The sequence below is a fragment of the Tursiops truncatus genome, chromosome 8 (assembly GCF_011762595.2).
Source record: "Tursiops truncatus isolate mTurTru1 chromosome 8, mTurTru1.mat.Y, whole genome shotgun sequence".
In the NCBI taxonomy this organism is placed as follows: Eukaryota; Metazoa; Chordata; class Mammalia; order Artiodactyla; family Delphinidae; genus Tursiops; species Tursiops truncatus.
The window spans coordinates 98,883,512-98,908,421 of record NC_047041.1 but is presented as its reverse complement, the minus strand read 5'-3'; the positions used below and the strand labels follow the sequence as shown (position 1 = coordinate 98,908,421).

At 58.5% G+C, this 24,910-nt stretch overlaps 1 protein-coding gene across 5 annotated transcripts; it reads left to right on the top strand.

Annotated features, from left to right (window-relative positions):
- The first annotated feature begins 4,480 nt into the window (after positions 1-4,480).
- On the top strand, positions 4,481-20,080 carry FADS3 (fatty acid desaturase 3). Of its 5 annotated transcripts, none has more exons than XM_073809056.1 (13): positions 4,481-4,954; positions 14,045-14,155; positions 14,652-14,849; positions 15,232-15,333; positions 15,466-15,588; positions 15,853-15,913; positions 16,173-16,211; positions 16,471-16,547; positions 17,030-17,127; positions 17,478-17,574; positions 17,687-17,766; positions 17,951-18,076; positions 19,411-19,673. In XM_073809056.1, exons 1-13 carry the CDS (start codon positions 4,748-4,750, stop codon positions 19,565-19,567), a joined length of 1,476 nt encoding a protein of 491 aa, XP_073665157.1. In that variant the 5' UTR covers positions 4,481-4,747; the 3' UTR covers positions 19,568-19,673. The 5 variants fall into 5 exon arrangements, with proteins under 5 accessions (XP_073665157.1, XP_073665159.1, XP_033716695.1 ...); XM_073809057.1 differs by lacking the exon at positions 19,411-19,673 and adding an exon at positions 19,750-20,080 and having other exon boundaries at positions 4,512-4,954; XM_073809058.1 differs by lacking the exons at positions 17,951-18,076; positions 19,411-19,673 and adding an exon at positions 17,827-17,905 and having other exon boundaries at positions 4,489-4,954.
- Positions 20,081-24,910: the final 4,830 nt, after the last annotated feature.

Sequence of the window (24,910 nt, the reverse complement as noted above, 5' to 3'; positions counted from 1 at the left end):
CTCTAGGCGCGCGGGCTTCAGTAGTTGTGGCATGTGGCCTTGGTAGTTGTGGCTCGCGGGCTCTAGAGCGCAGGCTTAGTAGTTGTGGCATGTGGCCTCGGTAGTTGTGGCTCGCGGGCTCTAGAGCGCAGGCTTAGTAGTTGTGGCACACAGGCTTAGTTGCTCCGTGGCATGTGGGATCTTCCCTGACCAGGGCTCGAACCTGTGTCCCCTGCATTGGCAGGCGGATTCTTAACCACTGCACCAGCAGGGAAGCCCCCATATAGTAGTTCTACTTTTAATTTTCTGAGGAAACTTCATACTGTCTTCCGTAGCAGATGCACCATTTTACAATGCCACCAATAGTGTACAAGGGTTCCAATATCCTTGCTAACACTTGTTTCACTGGTGTTTTTTGATAATAGCCATCCTAATGGCTGTGTGATATCTTATTGGTTTTTTTTAATTGACGTATAGTTGAATTCCAATGTTGTGTTAATTACTGCTGTACAGCAAAGTGACTCATTTATACATATATACACATTCTTGTTCATATTCTTTTCCATTATGGTTTATCACAGGATATGGAATATATTCAATAGTTCTCTGTGCTATACAGTAGGACCTTATCCTACTGTTGTTTATGCGTTCTATATATACCAGTTTGCATCTACTAATCCCATACTTTTCCACTCCTACCCTCTCCCACCCCTCGGCAACCACCAATCTATTCTCTATGTCCCTGACTTTGTTTCTGTTTTGTAGGTAGGTTCATTTGTGTCATATTTTAGATTCCGCATATAAGTGATATCATATGGTATTTGTCTTTCTTACTTCATTTAGCATGATAATTGCAAGTTGAATCCATGTTGCTGCAAATGGCAGTATTTCATTCTTTTTTATGGCTGAGTAGTATTCCATTGTATATATGTACCACATCTTCTTTATCCATTCATCTGCCAGTGGACATTTAGGTTGTTTCCATGTCTTAGCTATTGTGAATAGTGCTGCTATGAACATAGGGGTGCATGTATCTTTTTTTTTTCTTTTGTATAAAACACAGTCCCTACCATTTATTTATTTATTTTTATAAATTTACTTATTTTATTTATTTTTGGCTGCTTTGGGTCTTTGTTGCTGCGTGCGGGCTTTCTCTAGTTGCAGTGAGAGGGGGCTACTCTTCATTGTGGTACACGGGCTTCTTATTGCAGTGGCTTCCCTTGTTGCAGGGCACAGGCTCTAGGCACGTGGGCTTCAGCAGTTGTGGCTCGTGGGCTCTAGAGCACAGTGTTAGTAGTTGTGGCGCACAGGCTTCGTTGATCCACTGCATGTGGGATCTTCCCGGGCCAGGGATCAAACCCGTGTCCCCTGCATTGGCAGGCGGATTCTTAACCACTGCACCACCAAGGAAGTCCCACATGTATCTATTTAAATTATAGTTTTGTCTGGATATATGCCCAGGAGTGGGATTGCTGGATCATATGGTAATTCTATTTTTAGTTTTCTGAGGAATCTCCATACTGTTTTCCACAGTGGCTGCACCAACTTAAATTCCCACCAACAGTGTAGGGGTGTTCCCTTTTCTCCACACCCTCTCCAGCGTTTGTTATTTGTAGACTTTTTTTTTTTGTAGACTTTTTAATGATGGCCATTCTGACTGGTGTGAGGTGGTACCTCATTGTAGTTTTTTGTTTTGTTTTGTTTTTTAAATTAATTAATTTATTTTTGGCTGTGTTGGGTCTTTGTTGCTGCGTGCGGGCTTTCTCTAGTTGCGGCAAGTGGGGGGCTACTCTTCTTGCGGTGCACAGACTTCTCATTGCGGTGGCTTCTCTTGTTGTGCAGCACGGGCTGTAGGCACATGGGCCTCAGTAGTTGCGGCATGTGGGCTCAGTAGTTGTGGCTGGGGGGCTCTAGAGCACAGGCTCAGTAGTTGTGACGCACAGGCTTAGTTGCTCCATGGCATGTGAGACCAGGGCTCGAACCCGTGTCCCCTGCATTGACAGGCGGATTCTTAACCACTGCGCCACCGGGGAAGCCCCCTTCATTGTAGTTTTGATTTGCATTTCTCTGAGATTAGTGATGTTGAGCATCTTTTCATATGCCAATTGGCCATTTGTACACAGCCTCTTTTTTTTTTACTACGGGGTATTCTAAGGAGCTCTACTGTTCCATCATAGTGATGACTCCAGGGAGAGTCTTTCATGGCTGCTAGGGCTCTTGAATAATGAATAATAACTCTTCACTGAGTAGTTGTGTCTAGGGCCTAATAACCAAGCTCGAAAAGTGGTGAGCTTTAACTCAAAGCCAAATCGCAAAGCTCTGACTTGGGTCCCCTTTGCGCGTCTGCTGGAGAGCAAACGCCTGGGCTTTGTGACTGCTCTTTTTGGTAGGCGCAGAGTTTTTCGGAAATTTGCCCGACTGGGCCACTGTCGCCCCTACGCGGCCTACACAAACATCATTTGACCCCAGGACAGTGGCTGGTGGCACCGTACGGGTGTGGAGAGTTCAGTGTGTCCAAGAGGCTGTGTAGCAGCTCGTGGAGAAGCCCAGCAGGGGCTGGGACAGGGGCTCTCTTCAAACCTCATGTGCCCCCCCAAAAAATTGCTCCAGCTGGCCAGACCCTCCCTTGCCTTTTGTATACTTCCCCCTCCCCCTGCCTAAACCATGACAGTGGCCCCTTGGCAGCTCAGGAATGTCAAGTAGTCCCTCTCTCTTTCCAAGTAGCCTGAGGGGCCTCGCTGCCCTGATGGGGGTTTGGAGACGATGGAATCCCTAGTTTCCCCAGGGCCCCTGACTCCAGGAAAGTTGCCAGCTCCACTGGTTTGAAGCCCAGAGAGGCTATGGAAGTCCCTAAGGCCTGCAGAGAAATGTGGGAAGCTGCTGGTTGGGCTCTGGGGAGGAGACATAGTTCCGGCTTTTAGCCACTCAACTCCAGGTGGCAGGAGGGTTCAGCCATCTCTCTCCCCCTGTTGGGATGAAGTAGCTGGAGGCAATGGCCTGGCCCTGAGCCCTGTCCTTGCTTTACCTCCAAAGGGATCCTATGAGGGCCTTCATCTGCCTCGTCTCTCTGGGGGCAGCTGGGGCAAGTGAAGGTTCTAACCCACTTAATTCCCCGCTACCTCACATGAGCTGACACCAGGCTCGGGCCCAGGGAACGGGTCAGGTGTCAGCAACTGACCACTGATGGCTGCTGAAGACAGGGTGAGGGCCACGCCTCCTCCATCCTTGTGCCCATGTGTGAACGTGGTGGGGGCAGGGGCATCTGCCGTCACCTCCAGCCTTAGCTGCCAACCACATTCCTCTATCCCCGCACATGCTCAGGGAGGGGGCTCGAGGATGCCTGAGTGGAGAGGGCTCAGGCCGCCTATGGCTGTGCTGGCGACAAGGCCTTACTGGTTGTCCTGGCAACCGAATGCAGGTGCTCCTGGTACCAAGGAGAACCCACACGACCCCTCAAGCCCTTCTTTGGATCCTGCCCAACCTGTCCCACAAACGTTAGTGACAATGATTTCCTACAAAGTGTGAAACGAAAATAAAATTTTAGCACATCAGAGAACTGTACTTAGGGTTCTCAAAGTGTGTTCCCCAAACCAGGACATCCGCATCACCACATCAGCATCACCTGGGAACTTGTTAGAGCACGATTCTCTGCCCCCAAAGCAGACCTGCTGAGTCCCACTCCGGGGATGAGCCCAGCAGTCAGTGTCTTGACAGGCCCTCTGATGATTCTGACATGCACTCAAGTTTGACACTTCCTGCCCTGTAGCATAACCTTAGCCTGATTTCATTCGGTGTTAGGTGTGAATTCTTAACTTTTAGGAACACGTACCTTTGTCTCAAAAAAAACTACAGACCGTAGGGGAGCAACCTACACTCTCAGAAGGAATTTAAGTAAAAAGTAGGCAAGGGTACCGTACCGAGCAAGCCAGCCAGTAGAGCAACCACATCCGGTGAATGACAGCACCCCACTCCCCACTCTGACGCCCCTGCTCCCCTTCTGCCCCAATGGCCATCCCAAGGCATCACCGACCCTGCAGCTCCAAAGGCAGGAAGCCCACCGACTTCCATAGATGGGCGGGGCGGGGGGAGGGCGGTCAGGCCAGTAACCTCAGCCCCGATAGAGGGGCCTCGCTGAGCCGATTCTGGGGACCCATGGTTTGAGAGCTGTTTATGGTCACCCCTAGGTAGTGTCCCCACCTCTGAGCGCTCAGGGTTTAACGTTCTAGGAGGCGCGGCGGGAAGCCCATTCTTCGCAGACTCTTGTTCTGGGCCCCACTGGGCGCGGACCGGACCCCCGAGGGCGCGGCGGACGCCGGCTGTGGGCTTTCCGTCCCTCCGGTCCCGCCCCGCCCCCGCACTGCCGAGCGCAAAGCCCGGCTGCGGACGGTGCCCCCCGCAGGCCAGGGTGTTGTGGCCGCGGAGCCTCGCGGGCGGGGCGCGCCAGCCTCGACACGGCCCTCCCCGCCAGCCCCGCCAGAGCGCGGCGCAGCCAATGGGGGCCAAGGCGCTGCGCCGGGATTGGGGCGGGTGCGGGGCGGCGGCAGGGGCCGGGGTGCGGGGAGGGCGAGGCGAGCGCTGTCAGCGCGATTATAAGGGAGTGAAAAGTTGCCGGCAGACAGCCCGGCGCACGCTCGTACGGCGGCCGCAGCGGCAGGGCGGGGCCGCGGAGCAGCGGGTGGCGGCGGAGGAGGTCTTTGAACGCGGCCTCGCTCCTCAAGAGGTCTCGTTCGGCGAGGTCCCGGCTTCGCGAGGACTTTTGCACGCAGCCATGGGCGGCGTCGGGGAGCCCGGAGGGGGACCTGCGCAGCTGGGGGCGACGCTGCCCACCTTCCGCTGGGAGCAGATCCGCCCGCACAACCTGCCAGGCGACAAGTGGCTGGTCATCGAGCGTCGCGTCTACGACATCAGCCGCTGGGCACAGCGGCACCCGGGGGGCAGCCGCCTCATCGGCCACCACGGCGCCGAGGACGCCACGGTAAGGCCACCCACCGCTGGCGGGGTAGAGCCCAGCGCTCGCTGGGGCCTGCTCGTGGGCACCGTGCCCTGCTCCACCGGCGGGGCCTTAGCATCCTTCTTACTCTCGCTGACCTTTGACCTCCCGGCCGGGGACCCAGAGTTGGGATCTACTAGCCGGGGCCTGATGTGGAGTAGGGAGACCACATCAGCATGGAGGACCCATACCCCCGGCAGTGGACCAGGGCTGGTCTGGAGCAGATCTGTGCGGGGAGGAAGGGGCTCTCAGAGGTGGGTGTGTCATGGCAGAAAGCACTGGCCCTTGGTGAGGGGGCTCCCTGATGCTCTGAGGTTCCTCCTCTCAGTGCTGGCTCTCCCAGACCAGGCTCTTCAGGCCGAGCGCTTGCTGGATGCCAGAGGTAGGGCGGGTTCCCCAGGGGCTGGCAAGGATGTGCCTGCCATCAGAGGCTGGAGGCTGGGCAGCAAAGCTTGAGTGAGGCCTAGAGGTCTGTGGCTCCCCAGAGCTGCTGTAAATGGCTCTGAGGAGCCGTGACTCACCTCTCGTGGGCTAACAGCTGCATGGGGGAGAATTTCGCTAGTCAGGCTGGGTGGGCCTCTTTGGGAAGCACATTCACCCCAGGAACAGGCTGGCCCCTGTGGACCCCAGCTTCCCCTTTGCAGCCATGTTCAGACATGTTCTGGTCAAGGAGGAATGTGGCCTGTCCAGTGGGACCATCTGGCAGAGCAGCATCAGGATGAGAGTCCTCACCAGCCCCTTTTCCCACAGTCCCCCAGCTGGACAATAGGACCTGGGGCCGTGACGCTCTGTCCTTGACCATCCAGAATTCTAGGCTGGTCCCACTGGGTACCAGGAAGGTCTTCAAGATTCCAGGGGATGAATCCCTGACTGGCGGAACTTCAGATAACAAAAGCGATTGTGTCCCGTCGCAGGAGGGTCAGTGCCCCTGTTGCCAGAAACATCTGCTCTCTGCCCACTGCCTTCTCCCGTGGCTTGCGCAACCTTCCTGGGACTCTTTTAGGGGGAAACGTGTCTCTTCCTCACTTCCCCAGGAAGCTGAGAGGTTAGGGTCAGAAACCTCCTGAAACCCTAGAAGCTGACCGGGAAAGCCTTGTGGGTAGTGCCGGGCGGCCCGGCGGTGGCCACGGCGTTGGAGCTGACTGTGGGCCAGGGAGTGCGTGACCGTGTTAGGCCTGTCCACGTGCGAACGAGGCGTGTGTTTGTGTGCGTGGTTATACATGTGTGTGTCGCTGCCAGGGCGTGGGGGGCGTGAGGTGCCACAGCCCCTCCCCCCTCAGCCTGGCTGAGCCCTGGCCACCCCTCCGGGATGCTGGGGGCAGCTACTCTGGCCTTTTTTCAACCTCTAACCTGTCGGACGGGATGGAGGCTGGCAAGAGGAAGACGATGGAGAATATTTACGAATCGTTTTTTCCCGCTTGGTGCCCAGGTCTGTGCTGGGGGCCCTCCCGTGTGGGAACCCCATTTAGCTCTAGACGCTGAGACACCCCCCCCCCCCCGTGACAGGTTTCTCACTGATTCATCACCAGTAAGGTCTGTTTTCCCATTTCCATTAAAACACTCTGTCCGTTCCCTGGGGCCAGGTCCCGGCTCTGCCGTTGGAGGCTCTGAGGGACCTGGAGCCAGGCATATCACTCCTCTGAACCTCAGTTTCCTCATCTGTAAAGTGGGGACAGCTGGGCCAGACAGTGAGCCGGCGGAGGGCGGGACTGTGCCTTCTCAGCTCCGTGGCCCCAGAGCTGCTATATAGTTGTTCCTGGTCAGTTTGTGTTGCCAGCGGAGAAGTGGGAGTGTGCCCTGCAGACTGTAGGGTGCAGTGGACAGCCACGGCATAACCACGTCTTTGCTGGGTGACCTTGTCTGGTTCGTTCATGGCTGTAACAGGACATGATGTTAGGCCATCTCTTAGCTTCCCCGAGGCCCCAAACCCTGGGCTGGAGTTGCCAGAAATACCTGGTCTGTTCAGGCCAAAGGGGTTGTGAGGAGGCTGGGGTTGGGGGACCCCAGTCTTTGTCTGTGGTGGGCCCACAGGGCAGAGCAGGGATCAGATCACCCCAGTGCCCTGTGTGGTCCAGCCCAGACCCCAGGCACGCCATCCCCGGCCCTGGAACACAGGTGGGGGTGGGGCAGCCATCTTGCCGGGCTCTGTTCCCGCAGCCACCTTTTAGCAGCCCCTGCTGCCCATCAGCTGTTTTCCTGTTCACGCCACAAAAGCCTTCCTGCCAGGAAATGCCCAGAGTTCCTGCGCCGTGAAGTCAGTCTGTGGCCATCCTGGGATACAAAGCCGGGTACCCTGGGGAGAGCGCTCTGGGCCTTGGGCCAGGTTTGTCTAAGAGTCACAGGCGGCCTGAGACTAGTGGAGCCAGCCATGGAGGGGTGAGGCCCAGCCGCTGCTGATCGTGAGTTTACCAGGCCTGGGTGCCGAGCACCTACTGTGTGCCGGGCTCTGAATTCAGTGCTTGATTTATAGATACTCCCTCTCTGAATCCTCATGATACCTCTATGGGACAGGTACTGTTACTGCTATTTCCATTTTAAAGATGAGAAAACAGACTCAGAGAGGCAAAGTGACTTGAAATTAAATGATGGGTCTGGGATTTGAATCCACAGCCCATGCTCTTAACCACCCGCTTCACTGCCACTTAGCTGTTTATTTCATTCATTCATTCATTCTTCAATTATCAAATCATTAAATCCAACAGCAGATATGCAACGAGCATATCCTACGTGCCAAACCCTGTTCTAACCTCTGAAGATACAGCTGTGAACAAAAAAATGTGCTAGGAGGGACTTCCCTGGGAGTCCAGTGGTTAGGACTCCGCTTTTCCGCTGCAGGGGTCACGGGTTTGATCCCTGGTCGGGGAACTAAGAACCCACGTGCTGCGCAAAAAAAAAAAAAAAAAAATCTGCTAGGAGGATGTTCCTTGGCAGAGGGACCAGCTAGGGCAAAGGCTCGGAGGTGGGACTCCGTGCATTTAAGGAACAGCAAGGCTATCCGCTCTCAGCGTGGCTGGAGCACAGCAGTGAGGAGAAGGGCAGGCAGTGTGGTCCAGAGGTAGCAGGGGAAGCAGGACTTTTGTTTTATTCTAAGGGGAGCTTGAAGGGCAGAGCAGGGAAGCCAGGGGAATCTGATATACATTTAAACAGATCCCTAATGAGGAGGGGGAAGGCAGAGCCTCCTAGGAGAAGGGGGAGGCATTAAGAGAAGAGATGGTGGGGACCTGCCCTCCCCAGGGGAGGCCGCTTGGAAGAGGTGGCCATTCACCTGGGCCCTGGCGTGCAGGTACGTCCAGGGCAGGGGGCAGGTGATGCTGTGGGCTCAGGCACACCAACAGGAACCATTAGGATTTAGCTCAGTGTGGTCTCGAGAAAACAAGCTTCAGAGGTGGTCCTAGCGTTAGGCCACTTTGCAGATGAGGAGACTGAGGTTGAATACGGGTGATTTGAAGGGACCTTCTTGGAACCCTCAAAGGGCAGGGCCTTTGTCCTTGGGCTTGGAGGGTGGGGTTTGTATCTGGGAGATCTGGGCAGATCTGAGGCTGTGGAGCGAGGGTGGGGCCGGAGACAGGGGCTGGCCAGGAGCTCAGACAACCTGGCTCCAGAGCTGAGGAAGCCGTGCTCTGCTTCCTCTTACCACGCCAGCTGCCTCGAGAGCTGCCTAAGGGCCACTCCCCGTGAAGTGTGACCTCTCTGGGCTCTGTGGGTGTTTTCTGCAATGTCCCCACCCACCCAGGCCCCTGGTGGGGCAAGAGGGGGCTGGCAGTGCCCTGGGGGAGGCGTCGGATCATATGGTGCTGGGCAGGAACTTGGGGAGCAGGGGTGGGGATGCTAGTACCCTAAGCATGCGGCAGTCCCTCTGCATTTCCTCCCAAGGATGCCCAAGTGGCAGCCATGGGTTTCTCGGGAAACAGCAGCGGGAAAGAGCCAGAGCTCAGTGGTGGAGAGAGGACCCGGGGCCAGAGGGCCTGGCCACTTCAGGCCACCGCGGGGTCAGTGACACCTGTGAGGCCAAGGGTGCTGGATGGAGGAACCCCACCACCACCACCACACCTGTCACCAGGGACCAGGGGTGCTGGGGGGACAGGGGCAACTTCCTGAGGACATCCGTCCTTGAGCTGGGCTCTGCTGCTCCAGCGGGAGTTGATGCTCGTGTTCAGGGCTGTGTGCCCTTTGGCCTCAGTTTCCTCATCTATAAAATGGGGATACTGATAGTGCCTCCCCATTGGCCTCCTGTGAGGAGACCCAGGGAGAGGATGGGAGGGAGCATCTGACCTGGGCGTGAGATCCTGCTTTATCTTCCCACCCAGGAGAGGGAGGGAGGAAGAAATTCCTGGGTGTGTCCACTCTCCCATCCTCACAACCCCCTGCTGCCTCCTGAGCTGAGGTTAAGAGGAGCAGACCCAGACCACCTGAGCCCCCAGCAGCCCTGCTTCCTTCCCTGCTCTACCCCCTTCCTGATCTGGAACATTCCAGATTCTTTGGAGAAGTGACCAGAAATGCTCCCCGCCCCTACCTTATCTCTGGGGTGGAAGGAGGCTGCCAGCCCCTCCTGTTTCCTAGCCTCAGGCTGGCCAGGACAGTGACCAGCAGGGCGCACCTCCACTCTCCTGCCTCAGGCCTGCGGGCCTGAATCTCACGGGACACCAGGCCCCTTCTAAGTGCTCTGCCTGCACTGACTCAGTCCTCCCAGCAGCTCCACAAGATGGGTATTTGTGGTTCCTGATTTACTGAAAAAATATAGGATGGAGAGGGGGTGCGACCTTGTCTGTGGCTCCAGGGCTCAGCTCCTAAGTGGCGGCTCAGATTCCATCCCCTGCAGGCTGGCTCCTGAGTCTCCCCACTCCCACCCTTACCCAGCTGCTACCTGGAGTTCAAAGCGGGGCTGGGGGCAGGGCAGGAGCCACTCTGAGGCTTCCAGGGACTGAAGCAAGGCTGGGTGGGAGCTCTGTCCTGGGAGAGCAGGGACGTCACAGAAGATAGACCTGGATTCGAATCCCAGCTCTGCCACTACAAACTCTGACCTGGGCAGGCCAGAGCCTCTGTTCCCTCACGGGCAGAATGGTTCAGACGCCTGGGTTGTGAGCTCCTTGCCCACTTACGCACACCTGCCATCCTGCCCCAGCTCCGTGCAGGGCTCTGAGGCCACCCCTGTGAACAAGGGCCTGTCCCTGTCAACCGCAGCTTATGTTTAGAGACATCGTTTGAATTCTAAAAGTTTCACCCAACTCTGTTCCAAGAACTCGTGAGAGGCCTCAGTTGCCATCCCCGTGGGGGAGGGTCACAAAGTTTGCACCTATGGCCCTGGGAGGACGTTTCCAGGCGCATCAGGGGTGGGGCCTCCTGCAGTACACTGAAACTTGGTCAGGGCAGCCCCAGAAGCACCAGGACCACCGTCCCGACCCCCACAGCCCGGTCTCCGAGCAGCCAGATCCTTGGCTCCCCGGGATGGTGACCAGCCTCGTGACGAGGGCCCCTTCCCTCCACCTAGGAGACCCACTGCCTCCCCTCTGACCAGGAGTGGCCACCCTGGGGCTACTGCCGAGTGGCCACAAGCACAGTTTTACGGTCAGACCAAGTTCTGGTCCAACCTCCATCAAATGGAGCTGTGTGACCTTGGGTAAGTGGCTCAACCTCTCTGAGTCTTCTGCCCAGCTCCTGAATCCTTAAACAGAGGCCAAAGAGGACTGAGTCACATGGCCCCAGCCAATGTTCCAGGAAAAGCTGTTTGCTGAGGTTTTGGTCTGCGGCCAGGGACCCACCTTGTTGGTACTCAGACTGCAAGAAGCGTAGGCTCAGCAGTGCCCACCCAGCCCCAGGAGCCCGAGCTGCTATCCGAGGACCTGGCACAGCTCCGCGCTTTCCCACCCACCAGCGGAAGGCTTGTCCACCAGCTCTGGGATGTCCCTGCCCGGACCTGAGGGGGCGCACAACTTCCCTCCTCAGTGCAAAGGACATGCCTGGCTGGGGGTCCCTCGGGCAAGCCTGGCTCTGTCCTCCTTCAGGGCATTTCCAGGCCTGGCTTGGGTGAATCAGGACCAAGGGAAAGGAGTTGGGGAGGGAGAGCTGCTCCCGCAGCTCCTCAGCATGGCCCTGGAGCATCTGAGGTCGACCGGGCGCTGGGGCGGCCCCAGAACAGACACAGAGGTCGTGAGAGCGCGGGGCTGGGAGAGAGGGAAGCCTGGGGCCGGAGCCACCGCACACACATCTGCTCTGTGAGTCTGTGTGCGTGCCAGGCCGTGTCTGTCTGGGTGTTCTTGTGGCCTTGCCTGTGCGCGTATTCCCAAGCGTGTCTGGGAGCCTTAGCGGGTCGGTGGTGGTGTCTGCACGCGTGGAGGCGCACCCTTAAGGCACTGCACTTCCGTGACACGTGTGCACCTCTGGTGTCACGCTCTTTGTAGCATGCCGTGTGCCTCTGTGTGCCACCAGGGCGGTTTCAAAGAAAACGAGAGGTAATCAGAGTCAACGCTCGCTCAGCCTTAAAAAGGAAGGAAATTCTGACATGCCACACGTGGATGAACCTTGAAGACACGATGCTAAGTGACGAGTCCGTCACAAAAGGACAAATACTGTATGATTCCTCTTCTACGAGTCAATTCTTCTTTTTTCGGCCGCACCTCGAAGCAGGTGGGATCTTAGTTCCCTGACCAGGGGTGGAACCCGTGCCCGCTGCAGTGGAAGCGCGGAGTCTTAACCACTGGACCACCAGGGAAGTTTCTGTGAGTCAATTCGTAGAGACAGAAAGCAGCACGGTGGTTTCCAGAGGCTGGGGGGAGGTGGAAATGGTGAGCTAGGGTCTCATGGGGACAGAGTTTCAACTGGGGAAGATGAAAAAGGTTTGGAGATGCGTGGCGGCGATGGTTGCCCAAGTGTGAGTACACTTAATGCCACTGAACTGTGCGCTTCAAAATGGTGACGATGGTCAATTTTATGTGTGTTTGACTATAAAGAAAAAGAAAAAAACCTTAGTGCTCTATAGTCCAGAGCCCGAAAGGCCCTGGGGGCGCGCCCTTTTGATGTTCCCCCTGGATTTGCCTAGTTCCAGGCAGGAGAACAGACTCGCTCAAGGTCACAGTAAGCGGGGTCAACCAACCACAAGAGCAATCTTCCTCTTAGTTCCCCAGCCAGTGCCGCTCCCGCGGCTCCCCAGTAGGCCAGCGCCCGGGCAGCTTCCTGTGGGGCCAGCCTCCCCTCCCCCCCCCAGGGGTGCTCCCCCTCCATCAAGGCTCTTCCGTCGTGAGGGTGAGGTCTGTACCTATACAACCCCTTCCCCTATTATGAGCTCCGCGGAGGGGCCCCAAGTCAGCCTTCCCAAGGGCCTAGGTTATCCCAGAAGCTACATCCTCTGAGCCCCCAGGTCCTCAGACTGCCCTGCGCCAGTAAGAGAGCAGGCAGCAAGAAAGGGGACCCCTCGGGTGAATCCTGCAGGGGTGGCCTTCAGGTGGGAGCTGGAGGGGCCTGAGGTGCTTCTGTCCCCGGGGATGGGACGGTGTGGGATGTCCTGAAGTGAGGACAGGGGCCCTGCTGTTTTAACACCCACCAGGCACTGCTAGGCTCACTAGCAGCCAGCAGTCACCTTCCCCGGCCCAAGGGGACCCGCCACTACTCCAGGTGCTGCTCCCACAGTTCAGGCTGCTGGCCGGCTGGGGGTTGGCACTCAGAGCCTCCGAAAGTGCGAAGATAAAAATGGGTTGAAGAGCTGTGAACAGCAATGAGCCAGTGACACCAGGGCTAGATCAGGAAGACTGAGTGAGTCCCAAGCGTGAAGTTCAAGTTCACTCACACTTCAGAACTGCCCGGTGCTAGAGGTCGGGGTCACTTCCTGACCGGTCCCTTTCCACAGCCCTTTATCTTTCCTGGGGTCGCTCTCTTCCTCCAACCCCTTCTCCCGCTCTGCACCCTGCCCCCATGACAGAGAATCACAGGAATGTTAGATTGTTTATTTAACTTACTGTTTAAAAAACTTATATTTTCCACTCCTGCTTTTAAAATCAAGCGAGTTTAACTGTTTGAGCATCTTCGGGCTGTGTGGTCCTCGACTGATTTTTTTTTCTCCCGGTGGCCCAGTGGTCGTCAATTGCAAGTTCCCTCACCCACGTTTTACCCACTGCTTGTGTGTGTGAAAGGTGATTAATCTGATGTTTGTGACCCAGTAGAAAAGCATATGATTTCAAGAAAGCTTTCCAGTGATCTTTTTGGAAAAGTCAAACCCTTTCAGGAAAGGAATCAGAGTCTTCCAGGGAGAACTTTCTGTAAATCCTGATTTATTTTTTTAAATTAATTAATTAATTTATTTATTTTTGGCTGCATTGGGTCTTCATTGCTGCGCCTGGGCTTTCTCTAGTCGCGGCGAGCGGGGGCTACTCTTCGTTGCGGTGCGCGGGCTTCTCATCGCCGTGGCTCCTCTTGTGGCGGAGCACAGGCTCTAGGCATGCGGGCTTCAGTAGTTGTGGCGCACGGGCTTAGTTGCTCCGTGGCACGTGGGGTCTTCCCGGACAAGGGCTCGAACCTGTGTCCCCTGCATTGGCAGGCGGATTCTTAACCACTGCGCCACCAGGGAAGTCCCAATCCAGACTTTTAAAAAATACATTTATTTATTTATTTATTATTGTGACCGCGCCGAGTCTTAGTTGCAGCACGCGGGGTCTTAGTTGCGCCGTGCATGTGGGATATAGTTCCTCCAACCAGGGATCGATCCCGGGCCCCCTGCATTGGGAGCACAGAGTCTTACCCACTGGACCACCAGGGAAGTCCCCTGTTAGTCCAGATTTTAAAATACCCGACCAAATTTGGGGAAGGGCCCCATGGTGGCGTGAAACAGCTGGATCCTGGCAGGCGAGGGGTGTCTGTTGGGGCACCCAAGGTCTGGGGAGGACCAGGGAGGGCTCACAGGCAAGGCTGACCCGTGTGGTCCTATTTCTGTGACGGCTGAAACACCAGGGGACTGCCTGCCTGCCTGCCTGTCCGTCTGTCTGCTCTGCCCTTGCATCAACAGCCCTTCCACTTTGTCTCTGCCTGCTGCCTCTGGGTGCTACTCCAGCCGTCTGTCTGTCCACCTGACTGTCTGCTCTCCTTCAGGATGCCTTCCACGCCTTCCACCAGGACCTCAATTTTGTGCGCAAGTTCCTGCAGCCCCTGCTGATTGGAGAGCTGGCCCCGGAGGAGCCCAGCCAGGATGGACCCCAGAATGTGAGAAGGGCCCCGGTGGAGGCTAAGCCCCCAGTGGGGGGGCTGGAGGGGATGGAAGGCGTTGCCAGTGGCAGCTTCATTTGAATTATCCCAAGGGGCCCTGGGGCCAAGGCTGGGTCTGCCGTCCCTTCCTGGGCAGACAGCTGTAGGCAGAGCCGTAGGGACACCCGCACCGGCGTTTGCCGGGCGACCCCAGGCAAGCCCCTTCCCTGCTCTGGGCTCTGCAGCCCCATCTATGATGAGGATTTTGATGAGCTGCACTCTCGGGGTTTTCCCTGCTTCTCAGGTACCCCACACCTTTTGTGGGTGGCGGAGGAGCCTTTGCCGCCAGCCAGCAACCCAGCTCACACCCCAGGCTGGGCACTCTGGTCCCTCCGTCCCCTTCGGCCACAGACCCACTGGGCCTGACGCTGGGAGGAGTGGCTGCTGGGGGGGTTCCGGGGACGCCTGGGGCCTCGCTCGCTTCCTCGGCTGACCGGCCGTGCCGCCGTGGCAGGCCCAGCTGATCGAGGATTTCCGAGCCCTGCGCCAGGCGGTCGAGGACATGAAGCTGTTTGAGGCCAAGCCCACGTTCTTCGCTTTCCTGCTGGGCCACATCCTGGCCATGGAGATGCTCGCCTGGCTCGTCATCTACCTCCTTGGCCCCGGCTGGGTGCCCAGCACCCTGGCCGCCCTCATCCTGGCCGTCTCCCAGGTGACCCCAGCACTGTCTTGCAGACACCTGAACTGACCAACAGACACAGGGCCTGGCACACACGGACACTCGGGACATACTTGCTGAATGAATGAATGAATGAATGCCCAGTCCCATAAGTGTGTATCTGTGGGTCAAGCTATAGTTTCAATATGTGAAGGAAGCTCTTTACTTAATAAGCCCAGAGGGAGCCCACGGCTGGGAGCTGGACGGCTGCCGCCCACAGCTCCATGACAGACCCGCAGCCCCTGGACCTCCCGAGGAAACTGGCCTACTAGGCTCTAGAGTGGAGTGCCAGCTTTGGGGGTGCCCTGCGAGCTGGGAGGGCTGGCCGGGGCCCAGGCGGCTCCCTGCCTCGGCTCCTGACCCTGCGTCTCCCCAGGCCCAGAGCTGGTGTCTGCAGCACGATCTGGGCCACACCTCCATCTTCAGGAAGTCCCGGTGGAACCACGTGGCCCAGCAGTTTGTGATGGGGCAGCTGAAGGTGAGGCTGGGGGCAGGTGGTGGGCAGCCAGGGGCTTAGTGGGGGGGCCACACTGGGTCTGCGCAAGTGTGTGGTTGCCATGGAGAGGGGGGCGCGGCCTGGCCCCACTCCTGAGAGCCCCCTCCCCTGCAGGGCTTCTCTGCCCACTGGTGGAACTTCCGCCACTTCCAGCACCACGCCAAGCCCAACATCTTCCACAAGGACCCGGATGTGACCGTGGCGCCCGTCTTCCTTCTGGGGGAGTCGTCTGTCGAGGTGCATGGGGGACACGCTCGGGCTGGGCCTCCAGCAGAGGGGAACTGGTAGTCCCTGAACCCCCTGCTGTGGCCCAGCCCCTGACCCAGCCCCCGACTGTAGCTCCAGGCTGAGCCCCTGCTCTGGTGGTACCCCTTCCCCCTTTCCCAGTTGGCTAGAATCCAAAGTTGCCTTGGCCCCTGGGCCCCAGCCGGCCCCCTGACCCTGCCTGGGACAAGGAGGGCCTGGAGAGCCACCCTCCCCAACGGCTGCCTGTCCCCACAGTACGGCAAGAAGAAGCGCAGATACTTACCCTACAACCACCAGCACCTGTACTTCTTCCTGAGTGAGTGTCCGCTTGTCCCCCTGGGGGTGGGAGCCATGCCGGGGCCTGCACGGTCCACCTGACGCTTCCAGCCCCCTCAGCACGGCACCTCCAGGTCTCTCCCGGCCTCTCTCTGGTCGCCCTAGCCTGCAGCCCATGCCGACTTCCATCGCCAGGCCTTCGCCCCACCCCTTCCCTCTGCCCGGGGTACCTTCCGGCAGAAGGGAGCAACCACAGTCTTGCCTGGAGCTTTCAGAGTTCTTTCCTACCCTCACCGCAGGGCGAGCCAGAGCTCTAGGGCAATCGTTGGGGCAACAAGGTGAGGCTTAAAGGGCGCGGATGTATAAGGCTGGGGCCGACCTGCTGAAGAGGCACAGGAGGTGGCGGGGCGAGGACCAGCCTGGAGAGGCTCAGACACGGAGGGAATGAGTGAGGACCGGGCCTTGTGGGTGACGCGGGCTCGTCCCAGCAGGATGGGACCAGCGCCAAGTGCCGCTGGCCTTCCTGGGGGAGCAGAGCCCCGCCCCCAGCCCTGTGCCCCGCCCCACCCCTGAGCCCTCTCACGCCCCTCCTTGCAGTCGGCCCGCCGCTGCTCACCCTGGTGAACTTCGAGGTGGAAAACCTGGCGTACATGCTGGTGTGCATGCAGTGGATGGTGAGTGGGGGCCCCGCTCGGGTCCCCTGGGCGTACAGCTGTGGTGGCAGGAGGTGGGGCGTCAGGGGGCAGCCCCTCTCAACCAGCGCAAACAGGTGTGCCTGTGATGGTGCGGTAGGCGTGTGCACCCGCGCAGGGGGCGTGAGTGTGTGCCTGTGTGTGGTTGCAGGGGGAGAGGGGTGTGTGCACAGGGCGTGCTGTGGGTCTCTCACGGTGGGGTGTCCTCCCTGGGGCTAGGGATCCACTGGGCCCCTTCTGCCAGGCATTTGTCTTCCCGGGCAAGGCTTCCCTCAGCCCGCACCCCTGCACAGCACCTTCACCTCCGTGGTCAGCCCCCTGAGGCTGGCAGGGCAGGGATCCTACCCACTTACCTGGCTGAGACACCCAGGCCCAGAGAGGGGCGGTGACGTGCCGTCCAGGGTGACCCAGCTCCCCTTCCCGGCTGCCTCGAGGCCTCTGCCCTCCTCCTCCCTCCTCTACAGGACTTGCTCTGGGCCGCCAGCTTCTACGCCCGCTTCCTCTTTTCCTACATTCCCTTCTACGGTGTTCCTGGGGCGCTGTTCCTCTTTGTGGCTGTCAGGTATGGCCAGGTTTGGCATGGCGGGGTGTGGGGAGCTCACACACGGGCGGCAGGGGCCCCTGACCTCAGCCCTCCACGTCCCCATCTGCAGAACGGGGACAGTACTGTCTCCCTGGGCTGTCGAGTGGCAAGATCCTGGGGGTGGCAGGCCTCAGGGAAGCGGCCCCGGGGGTGTCCCCCGTCTTGAGTAGGGCAACTCTGGCAGCCTGGCAATGGCCCCTGCACCACTCAGCTGCTTTAAACACTAGCGGGGAGGGCTTGCCGCAATCCCGTAGCACAGATGGGGAAGCCGAGGCCCAGGTCTGCGTGGTCAGCTGGACGCGGGGTAGCGCCTGGGCCTCCCCTCACAGGGTCCTGGAGAGCCACTGGTTCGTGTGGATCACCCAGATGAACCATATCCCCAAGGAGATCGGCCACGAGAAGCACCGGGACTGGGCCAGCTCTCAGGTGGGCAGCAGAGGCGGGGTCCCAGCGGAGAGGCAGGGGGGCGCTGACGGGGCTGCCACGGGGTCGGGCTCCGTGCCAGCCCCCTCACGTGTGCCCCGCCCGCTCCTGGCAGCTGGCAGCCACCTGCAACGTGGAGCCCTCTGTCTTCCTTGACTGGTTCAGCGGACACCTCAACTTCCAGATTGAGCACCAGTGAGCGCGGGCCCCGGGGGCCCACGGGGGTGGGAGTGAGGCCTGAGCCTCTCTGTCCAGTCTTCCCCCAGGGAGGCCGAGACGTGAGCCCTGGATTTCCTGGAGGGCCCGGGAGAGGTGGTGAGCGGGGCCCGGGGGGCGATGGGTGGGTGGGGGTGCCAGCACACGCTCTCCCCGCCCCCAGCCTCTTCCCCACGATGCCGAGGCACAACTACCGCAGGGTGGCCCCGCTGGTCAAGGCCCTGTGCGCCAAGCACGGCCTCAGCTACGAGGTGAAGCCCTTCCTCACCGCCCTGGTGGACATCATCGGGTAAGGGTTCTTTGCTCACGGTGGCTCCCTGGGGGCCCCTGCCCACCCTGGGCCTGGTCAGCCCCGTCCTGAGCACCCACCTGGCTCTCTGAGCTCACGTGGGCTCCTTTGTAGAAGCTGGCATCCAAGGCCTTTCCGATCAGCCTTTCTGCCCTCAGCCCGTGACCTCCCTTCCCAGTGTCCGCCCACGTAGCCAGGGTTTAGGGAGCACCTACCATAGGCCCAGGCCCTGTCCTTGGTGCTACAGACACATCAGTGAGCAAAACAGGCTGACATCCCTGCCTTCCTGGAGCTGACATCTGAGCGGGGGAAACAGAAAAAAGGCAGTTAAAATAAGTAAATTACAGAAAATGTGAGAAGGGGAGAAGTGCTTCGGCAAAAAACAAAACAAAACCACAAAACCTGAGGGTGGGGGCAGGAGAGGGACTGGGTGGTGCAGGCAGGGTTGCAATTTTTAGTGGGGTGGCACGGTGGGTGGTATTAAGAAGGCAATGTGTGAGCAAGACAGGGAGGAGGGGAGAGGGCTGGCCATGGAGAAATCTAGGGGAAGCAGATTTGGGGCAAAGGAATAGCCGTGCAAAGGCCCTGAGGCAGGAGTGTGCTAGGTGAGTGGGAGAGTCGCTGAGTGGAGGAGGGGCACGATTTTGGAAAGATGCTCTGGCTGTGGGAAGGTACTGATGGGGCAGAAAGAACAGAGTGGGGGTTCCTGCAGCTGTCCAGGGATGACATGGCTTGGCCCTGATGGTAGCCTTGGCCGTGGGGAACAGAGGCCGGATTCTCAGCCAGAGCTCTTCCACCTCTGTGCCTTAGCACATGCTGTTCCCTTTACTTGGATGCCCTTCCTTCTATACTGGTGTTGGAACACCTACTTCTCCTTTTTTTCTTTTTTTTAATTAATTAATTAATTTTTGGCTGTGTTGGGTCTTCGTTGCTGCGTGTGGGCTTCCTGTAGTTGCGGCGAGCGGGGGCTACTCTTCGTTGCAGTGCGCGGGCTTCTCACTGTGGTGGCTTCTGTTGTTGCGATCACGGGCTCTAGGTGCGCGGTCTTTAGTAGTCATGGCTTGCGGGCTCTAGAGTGCCGGCTCAGTAGCTATGGCGCGCTGGCTTAGTTGCTCGTGGCACGTGGGATCTTCCTGGACCAGGGCTCAAACGCGTGTCCCCTGCACTGGCAGGTGGATTCTTAACCGCTGCGCCACCAGACCCGCCTACTTCTTCATGGCCCTTCCCAGCCCAATCCTTGGGGCCACTGCCACTTGGCATGGCCCCTTTAGGACACCTGGCATAGGGTTTCCTAGCAAGTTCTTGATGTTTCTGGTTCCTCTGCCTGATGTCAGGCTCCTGGTGGGCAGATCCCAAGCCTTAGCGGGGCTCAGCAGGAGGAAGCAACAGAGAGAGCTGGGTGAAGGAGAGACAGGCCCACCCTGGTTCCTGCCTGGACTTGGCCTTGGCTGCCCCCCTCCCGACTCAAGGTCTAGTTCCCGCTCCAGTTAATGAGCATGTAGCCTCCTCTCCCAATCCTCCCCTCCAGCCCCACCCAGCTGCCTGCCCCAGGGGACAGGGACTCACCGGGGAAAGGGGAACGGGGACATCTCTACTCACACTCCTCATCGTGGGGGGAAGGGGTTAATATTTGCACTTGAGTCCCTTACCTCTTCCTGCCCCCCGCCTCCCAGGTCCCTGAAGAAGTCTGGCAATATGTGGCTGGAAGCCTACCTCCACCAGTGAAGGCAGCGGCACCCAGGGCCCCAGCGCCACCCAGCCACCCAGCCGGGCTCCCCCACCTGCCCCCACCTTGCCCTGCCTCAGCCTGAGGACCCTGCCCGCCGTCCTGGGCCCCCTCCCCGCCTGCTCCACGCCCCTCAGGCCATGGCTCTAGACCCCACGGGACCAGGGCTGGGGGCACGGTATATAAAACCACACGGTGAGCATGGCATGTTTTCCTAGCGCAAAAATTTAGGGAAAAAGGTTATTTTTATATAAAAACAAACCCAGATATATTACGGAGTAGAGTATTGAATTCGCATGAATTTTGGAGCTGGAGTTCAGATCCTTCAGCCATCAGGGTCTTGGTGGGGCGAGGGGGTAGTGGTGGGTGGTGGCTTTCCGAGTTGTGCTCCGCTCTGGGTCAGGGAGCTGGCATCTGCCTTGGGCTCAGGTCACCTGAGGGCCTGGTTCCTTCCTGTTCTTCACCCACTCACCAGCAACCTTGGCAGATCACGCTGGGCTCCCCTCACTTTACTCCTTTGCACAGTGGGACAGGGGCTGGCAGCAGATGGGGCCTCAGGGCTGAGCGCCATGTCTGCAGGCGCCCCCGGGGGGCGCAAGAGGCACCCCTGTCCTGGATCTGCACTGGTTTCTTGCAGCCTCAGCCTCAGCGCTGAGGGGCCTCAGAGGACCACGGGCAGTGGGTCCCCTGCTGATCTCCAACCCACACTTGGCATCACACCTGTGGAGGTGCAGCTGACCATGCTCAGTGACCTCAGGAGGTGATCCCGGATCCCCCCAGTGCCTGCCTGGGGCCAGGTGCTTGCCTGCAGTGAACCATTCAGGCGGGACCCCTGGGAAGGGGCTGTTTCCGTCCCTAGAGTCTGAGAGCACAGCGCTGTCCTTCACTAATAAGCCTTGGGCTCCTCATCTGGAAGATGGGTGTGGTTGGCCTGGGCCTGTGGTGTTTGGACACTTCTGGGGAGGGATTTGAGTTGCCTCTTGGGGCTTCCTGAAGGTGGGAAGAAGGGCTTCCTCCGCTCCCAGTACACACACACTTTGGCAGCTCCAAGCTGAGCAGAAGGTTTCATTTGAAGAAATGTCAGCAGCTTAAAAAACAAAAAAATTGAAATGCTGAGCTAGAATTTCTCTGAGGGACTTTCTGGAGTGGGAGCCGCCATCTCCCCACCAGCTGCAGGATTGCTCCCCACTCTGTCTGGGCTCCCATGGCCCCAGACTGGGTTCCCTACAGGAGGTGGAAGAGGTGCAGGTACCGCAATTCTTGTCCAGTCTTTCCAGGGACCACCCAGCCCCACCCTGACCCCCTCCACGCAGCTTCCACCCCCTCTTCTCTGGAATCAGGCAGCCAAGGGAAAGACCTGCCTCTGCCTGGACTCTGGGCTGTGACCTTGGGGAAGTTATGCAATCTCTTTGAGTAATAGCATGACCTCCTAGGGTGATGGAAGATCAAAGGGATGCTTTGAAAAAAAAAAAAAGGATGCTATGTAGGGCTCTTTGCTTAGGGGCTCCAGCAATAGGGCTTAGACTTTATTTTTAAAATGTTCTGCACAGAGTCCATGGCCCTGGGGCCATCACCTGCTCTCACCTGAGAAAAGCACTTGGCTGCCTCCAAGCCTGTTTTGTCCTTGAAAGGTACTTCCTGCCCTGAGAGCAAATCCTTGTGTGTAGGGCAAGTCCCACTTCCAGGGCCCCTGCACAGGCTGTTCTCTTTGTGGGAGTCCCTCTTCCTGTGGTCACCCGCTGACTTGGTGACCTGTGGGCCCTGGGATGGCAATCCCCCTGGGCAGATGGTCAGTGCCTTTCCTGCAGTGACTCTGATGCCCTTATCAGGGAAATGCTAACACACTAGACTCAGGGACAGCGGGTGCCCACCCAGCGGGAACGCTGAGCCTGCAACGCCCCCCAGAGGTACCTGGAGTATCTGCACCAATGTGGGGCAGGCCGAGCTCCGTGCTGCCCCTGGTGGTGGCTGAGGGCAGTGGGCCCTCACAACTGCAAATGGGTAGTTGCCTAGTAACTTGCTGAAAAGACCATTGGGAAGGCCCTCTGGCCTCAGTTAGCCACCCCACTCCCTATTGCCTGAAATCCTTCACTGGGGGGTCATCTTTGCCCTTGTCCCTCTCTGTCCCCCATGCTGGAACCCCTGAGGACAAGTCAACCACCCCTCTCCCTAGTTGAGTTCCCCCTTCTATGTCTATAGGTTTCTTATGCAGTCACGGGGCCTGGGCTGGGTCTGTACAAGGAGGGAGGGAAGGGCCTTGGCGGAAACTCTAAGAAAGGCCGTGGCCCTGCTTTACAGTCTGCAGTCTTGGGCCCAGAGGAGAAGCAAAACTCCTTAGGGAAGCCATGCCTTTTGCCCCCTTCAATCAACCAGCATTTAATCAGAGTCTTCTGTGAGTTGGCCTGGGCAGATGGGGGAAAAGGAGATTCACAAGACCCAGCCCCTGCCTGTAACGTTGGGAGCAGCTGGTAGGTTATGTGACTGGACAGGTGGTGGGTCTTTCCCGCCCCACCCCTCCCCCACACACGTCCCGGAGCACCTGGCTGCCTCCATCTCCTTGGCCCTTTCCAAGCCCCTGGTACCTGTCACTAGTCCTCCTGGATACTTGCTCTTAAACCAGATAATTTGGAAGAAAGACCCAAATGCCTTCAAAACTCAAAGAAATGTATTTATAATAGCAGAGGACAGTAGAGACATGATCTTTAAGTCCTAGCCTGCTAGGTGTTCTCTTGTTCTGTTTATGCACGGGCTAGTAGTTCCAGACCTGCCTGGGCCCTGCCTTCCCCCTCCAGGCCTCGGTTTCTTCATAGATGGTGTAGGTACCCTACTGGATCCACAGCTAATCATTTCCATCTCAGACTCAGACCAGGGGTGAGCAGCTGCGTTCTATCCAGAGGGGCACACCTCTCCAGGGACGGCGTGGCTGGGACAGCTGAGGAGTCCCCGAGGCACTGTGTCACACAAGCAGTAGCCTGTCACTCCTGAGGGCCGTCTGTGCCCAGTCTAGGTGGCTGCCACCTCCGCCCTGCCCCTCCCACCAAAGGCCTCCTCTCTCCTCCCAGTGGGCCAAGAGGGTCTGAGTGTCCCACTGGACGCCTGAGGAACTTGTCAAGCCAGTGACCACCTCTGGGGCTCCAGGTCCACAGGCTGCTCTGCCAGCCCCTCCTCTGGGCCCGGTGCCCAGCACATGTCCCCGCCACCCACAAAGCTGATAGCCTTATCAGGGTAGCCACCTGCCATGGGTGAGCTCTTATCCCCTCCACAGGGACTAACTCCCTGCGTGTCTCCACCCCGTCCACCCAGCCGCTGGGCCTCTCAGGAGCAGTCTGACGTTTGGCCTGATGGGATGGGAAGAGCCCATGGTCTGGGAAACGGCCCTTCCCTGGCGGCGGTGAAGGACACGCCAGGCGGAGTGCAGGGTGAAGAGCCGGGCTTCAGCTGCTGCGCCGAGTGCCCTCAAGCCAGTCCTTTCCCTCTGGCCTCAGCCTCACCTGTGAACGGAGGTTTGGTCCTGTGACCACTCAGGGCCCTGCACGTTAGGGTGTCATGACTTTGGCAAGGGGTGGGGATCAGAAACCCACGATTCTGGGCTGGGCAAGAGCCTCAGCAGGGTCTGGGGACAGGAGGGGCGCTTGGACAGAGAGCAGGTATGGGTGTCCCCAGCTTCTTGCCCCAAAGGTAATACATCAGGGCAAGGTGGGGAGTTGGAGGGGGGGAGAAGTCACAGAAGATCCAGGTGCCCATCAACCTGGGCCAAGTGCCCATCGACCTGGTGCCCATCGACCTGATGCCCTCAGAGCCACCACTCTCCTCCCCCTCCTGGGATCCTGGTTGTCACTGGTGAGGGATGCTGGACTCACAGCTGGCAGGGGTACAGAGGTGTGTGTGTACTCTACCATCCTGCGAGCCAGGGTGCGAGGCCCAGCCCAGGTAGGAGGCAGAACACAGGCACAGGTAAGAAGGATGAAAGGTCTGTTCCCCAGTGTCTCCCAGATTTGAAGGCTTCTAGTGGGTGTCCAGGCAGGGCGAGGCCAAGGGCTCAGTGTTGGGAGATGACAGCATCCTTGGAGCTCTGTAGCCCACTGCCTTCTCTGTACAAATGGGGAGACTTCAGCCTTGAAGGCTGGGGCGGGCAAAGGACTCACCCAAGGCCACTCAGTGAGCCAGGGCTGGGTCTTTGCCTCTTGGCTCGAGGCTTCTGGAATCCTAGGTCCTACTCCACAGTCTGTGCCCACTGGGGAATCACACACACACCCGACCTGGATCAGCTGGCTGTCCCTGCCGGCTATACTGAGGTCATAGGCTAAGCAAGAGGGAGGGCAAGTGTCTGCTGTGGAGCCTCCCCAGCCCTGCTGGGAGGAGGCGCAAGGCCAGGTGGGGAGCCCCTGGGATTCTGGCCCCCATGAACCTCTTGGTTCTTCCCTGGCACAGCCGGCTTGACCTGCCAGCTGAGCCAGCCCAGAGCAGGGTCATCAGAGAGCAGTGTGGGAGCCACTGGGAGGTAAAAACTGTACGAGTGCTCCTGGCGCGTTCCTGTGGACTCTTTCCGGGCTTGGGGACTGAATGAGCCACTGCACGGGCACAGCGGCCATAAGACATCTGATCCCCAGGGCTTTCCTCAGCCCCTTGAGACTCTCTGCCCCCAGCGCTCGGTACAGTGACCAGAAACGGGTAGAGGGGAATCCAGCAGAAGCCAGCTGATGTGGGCCTGTGGGCAGACAACTGGTCCCTAAAGGAGGAGGGGGATGGGAATGAGGATGTCAGGAGGTGGCCTGTGCCAGCCCCCTGCTGCCCCCCGGAGACCTTCCGGAAAGCCTCACTCCGGTGGTGGTGGTTTTGTGGGAGATGTGGAGAGTCCCCAGCCCCCAGGAAGAGGAAGGAGGGCTCATTTATTTGGGCCATTTGTCCAAAATTCCTGGCCTGGAGTGCACTGCGGGGCAGGGGAGAGGAAGTCCTCTCCCGAGAAAAGGCGTGGTGGGGGGAGGGGGCTGGGGAGGGGTGGACAGAGGGAAAGGGCTCCCAGTGCAACATGGGCCCCCTCCTCCACCCTCCACCGACATCCCGCCCGGCATCAGCATGCAGGACGCGGCCAGCGCTGATCACGGAAG

Coding starts and splice junctions, on each gene's coding strand:
- FADS3 (XM_073809056.1), top strand. CDS start 4,748: ATGGGCGGCGTCGGGGAGCCCGGAGGGGGACCTGCGCAGCTGGGGGCG. Junction 16,212..16,470: donor GCAATCGTTGGGGCAACAAG/GTGAGGCTTAAA, acceptor CCCTCCTTGCAG/TCGGCCCGCCGCTGCTCACC. Junction 17,767..17,950: donor AACTTCCAGATTGAGCACCA/GTGAGCGCGGGC, acceptor CCCCGCCCCCAG/CCTCTTCCCCACGATGCCGA.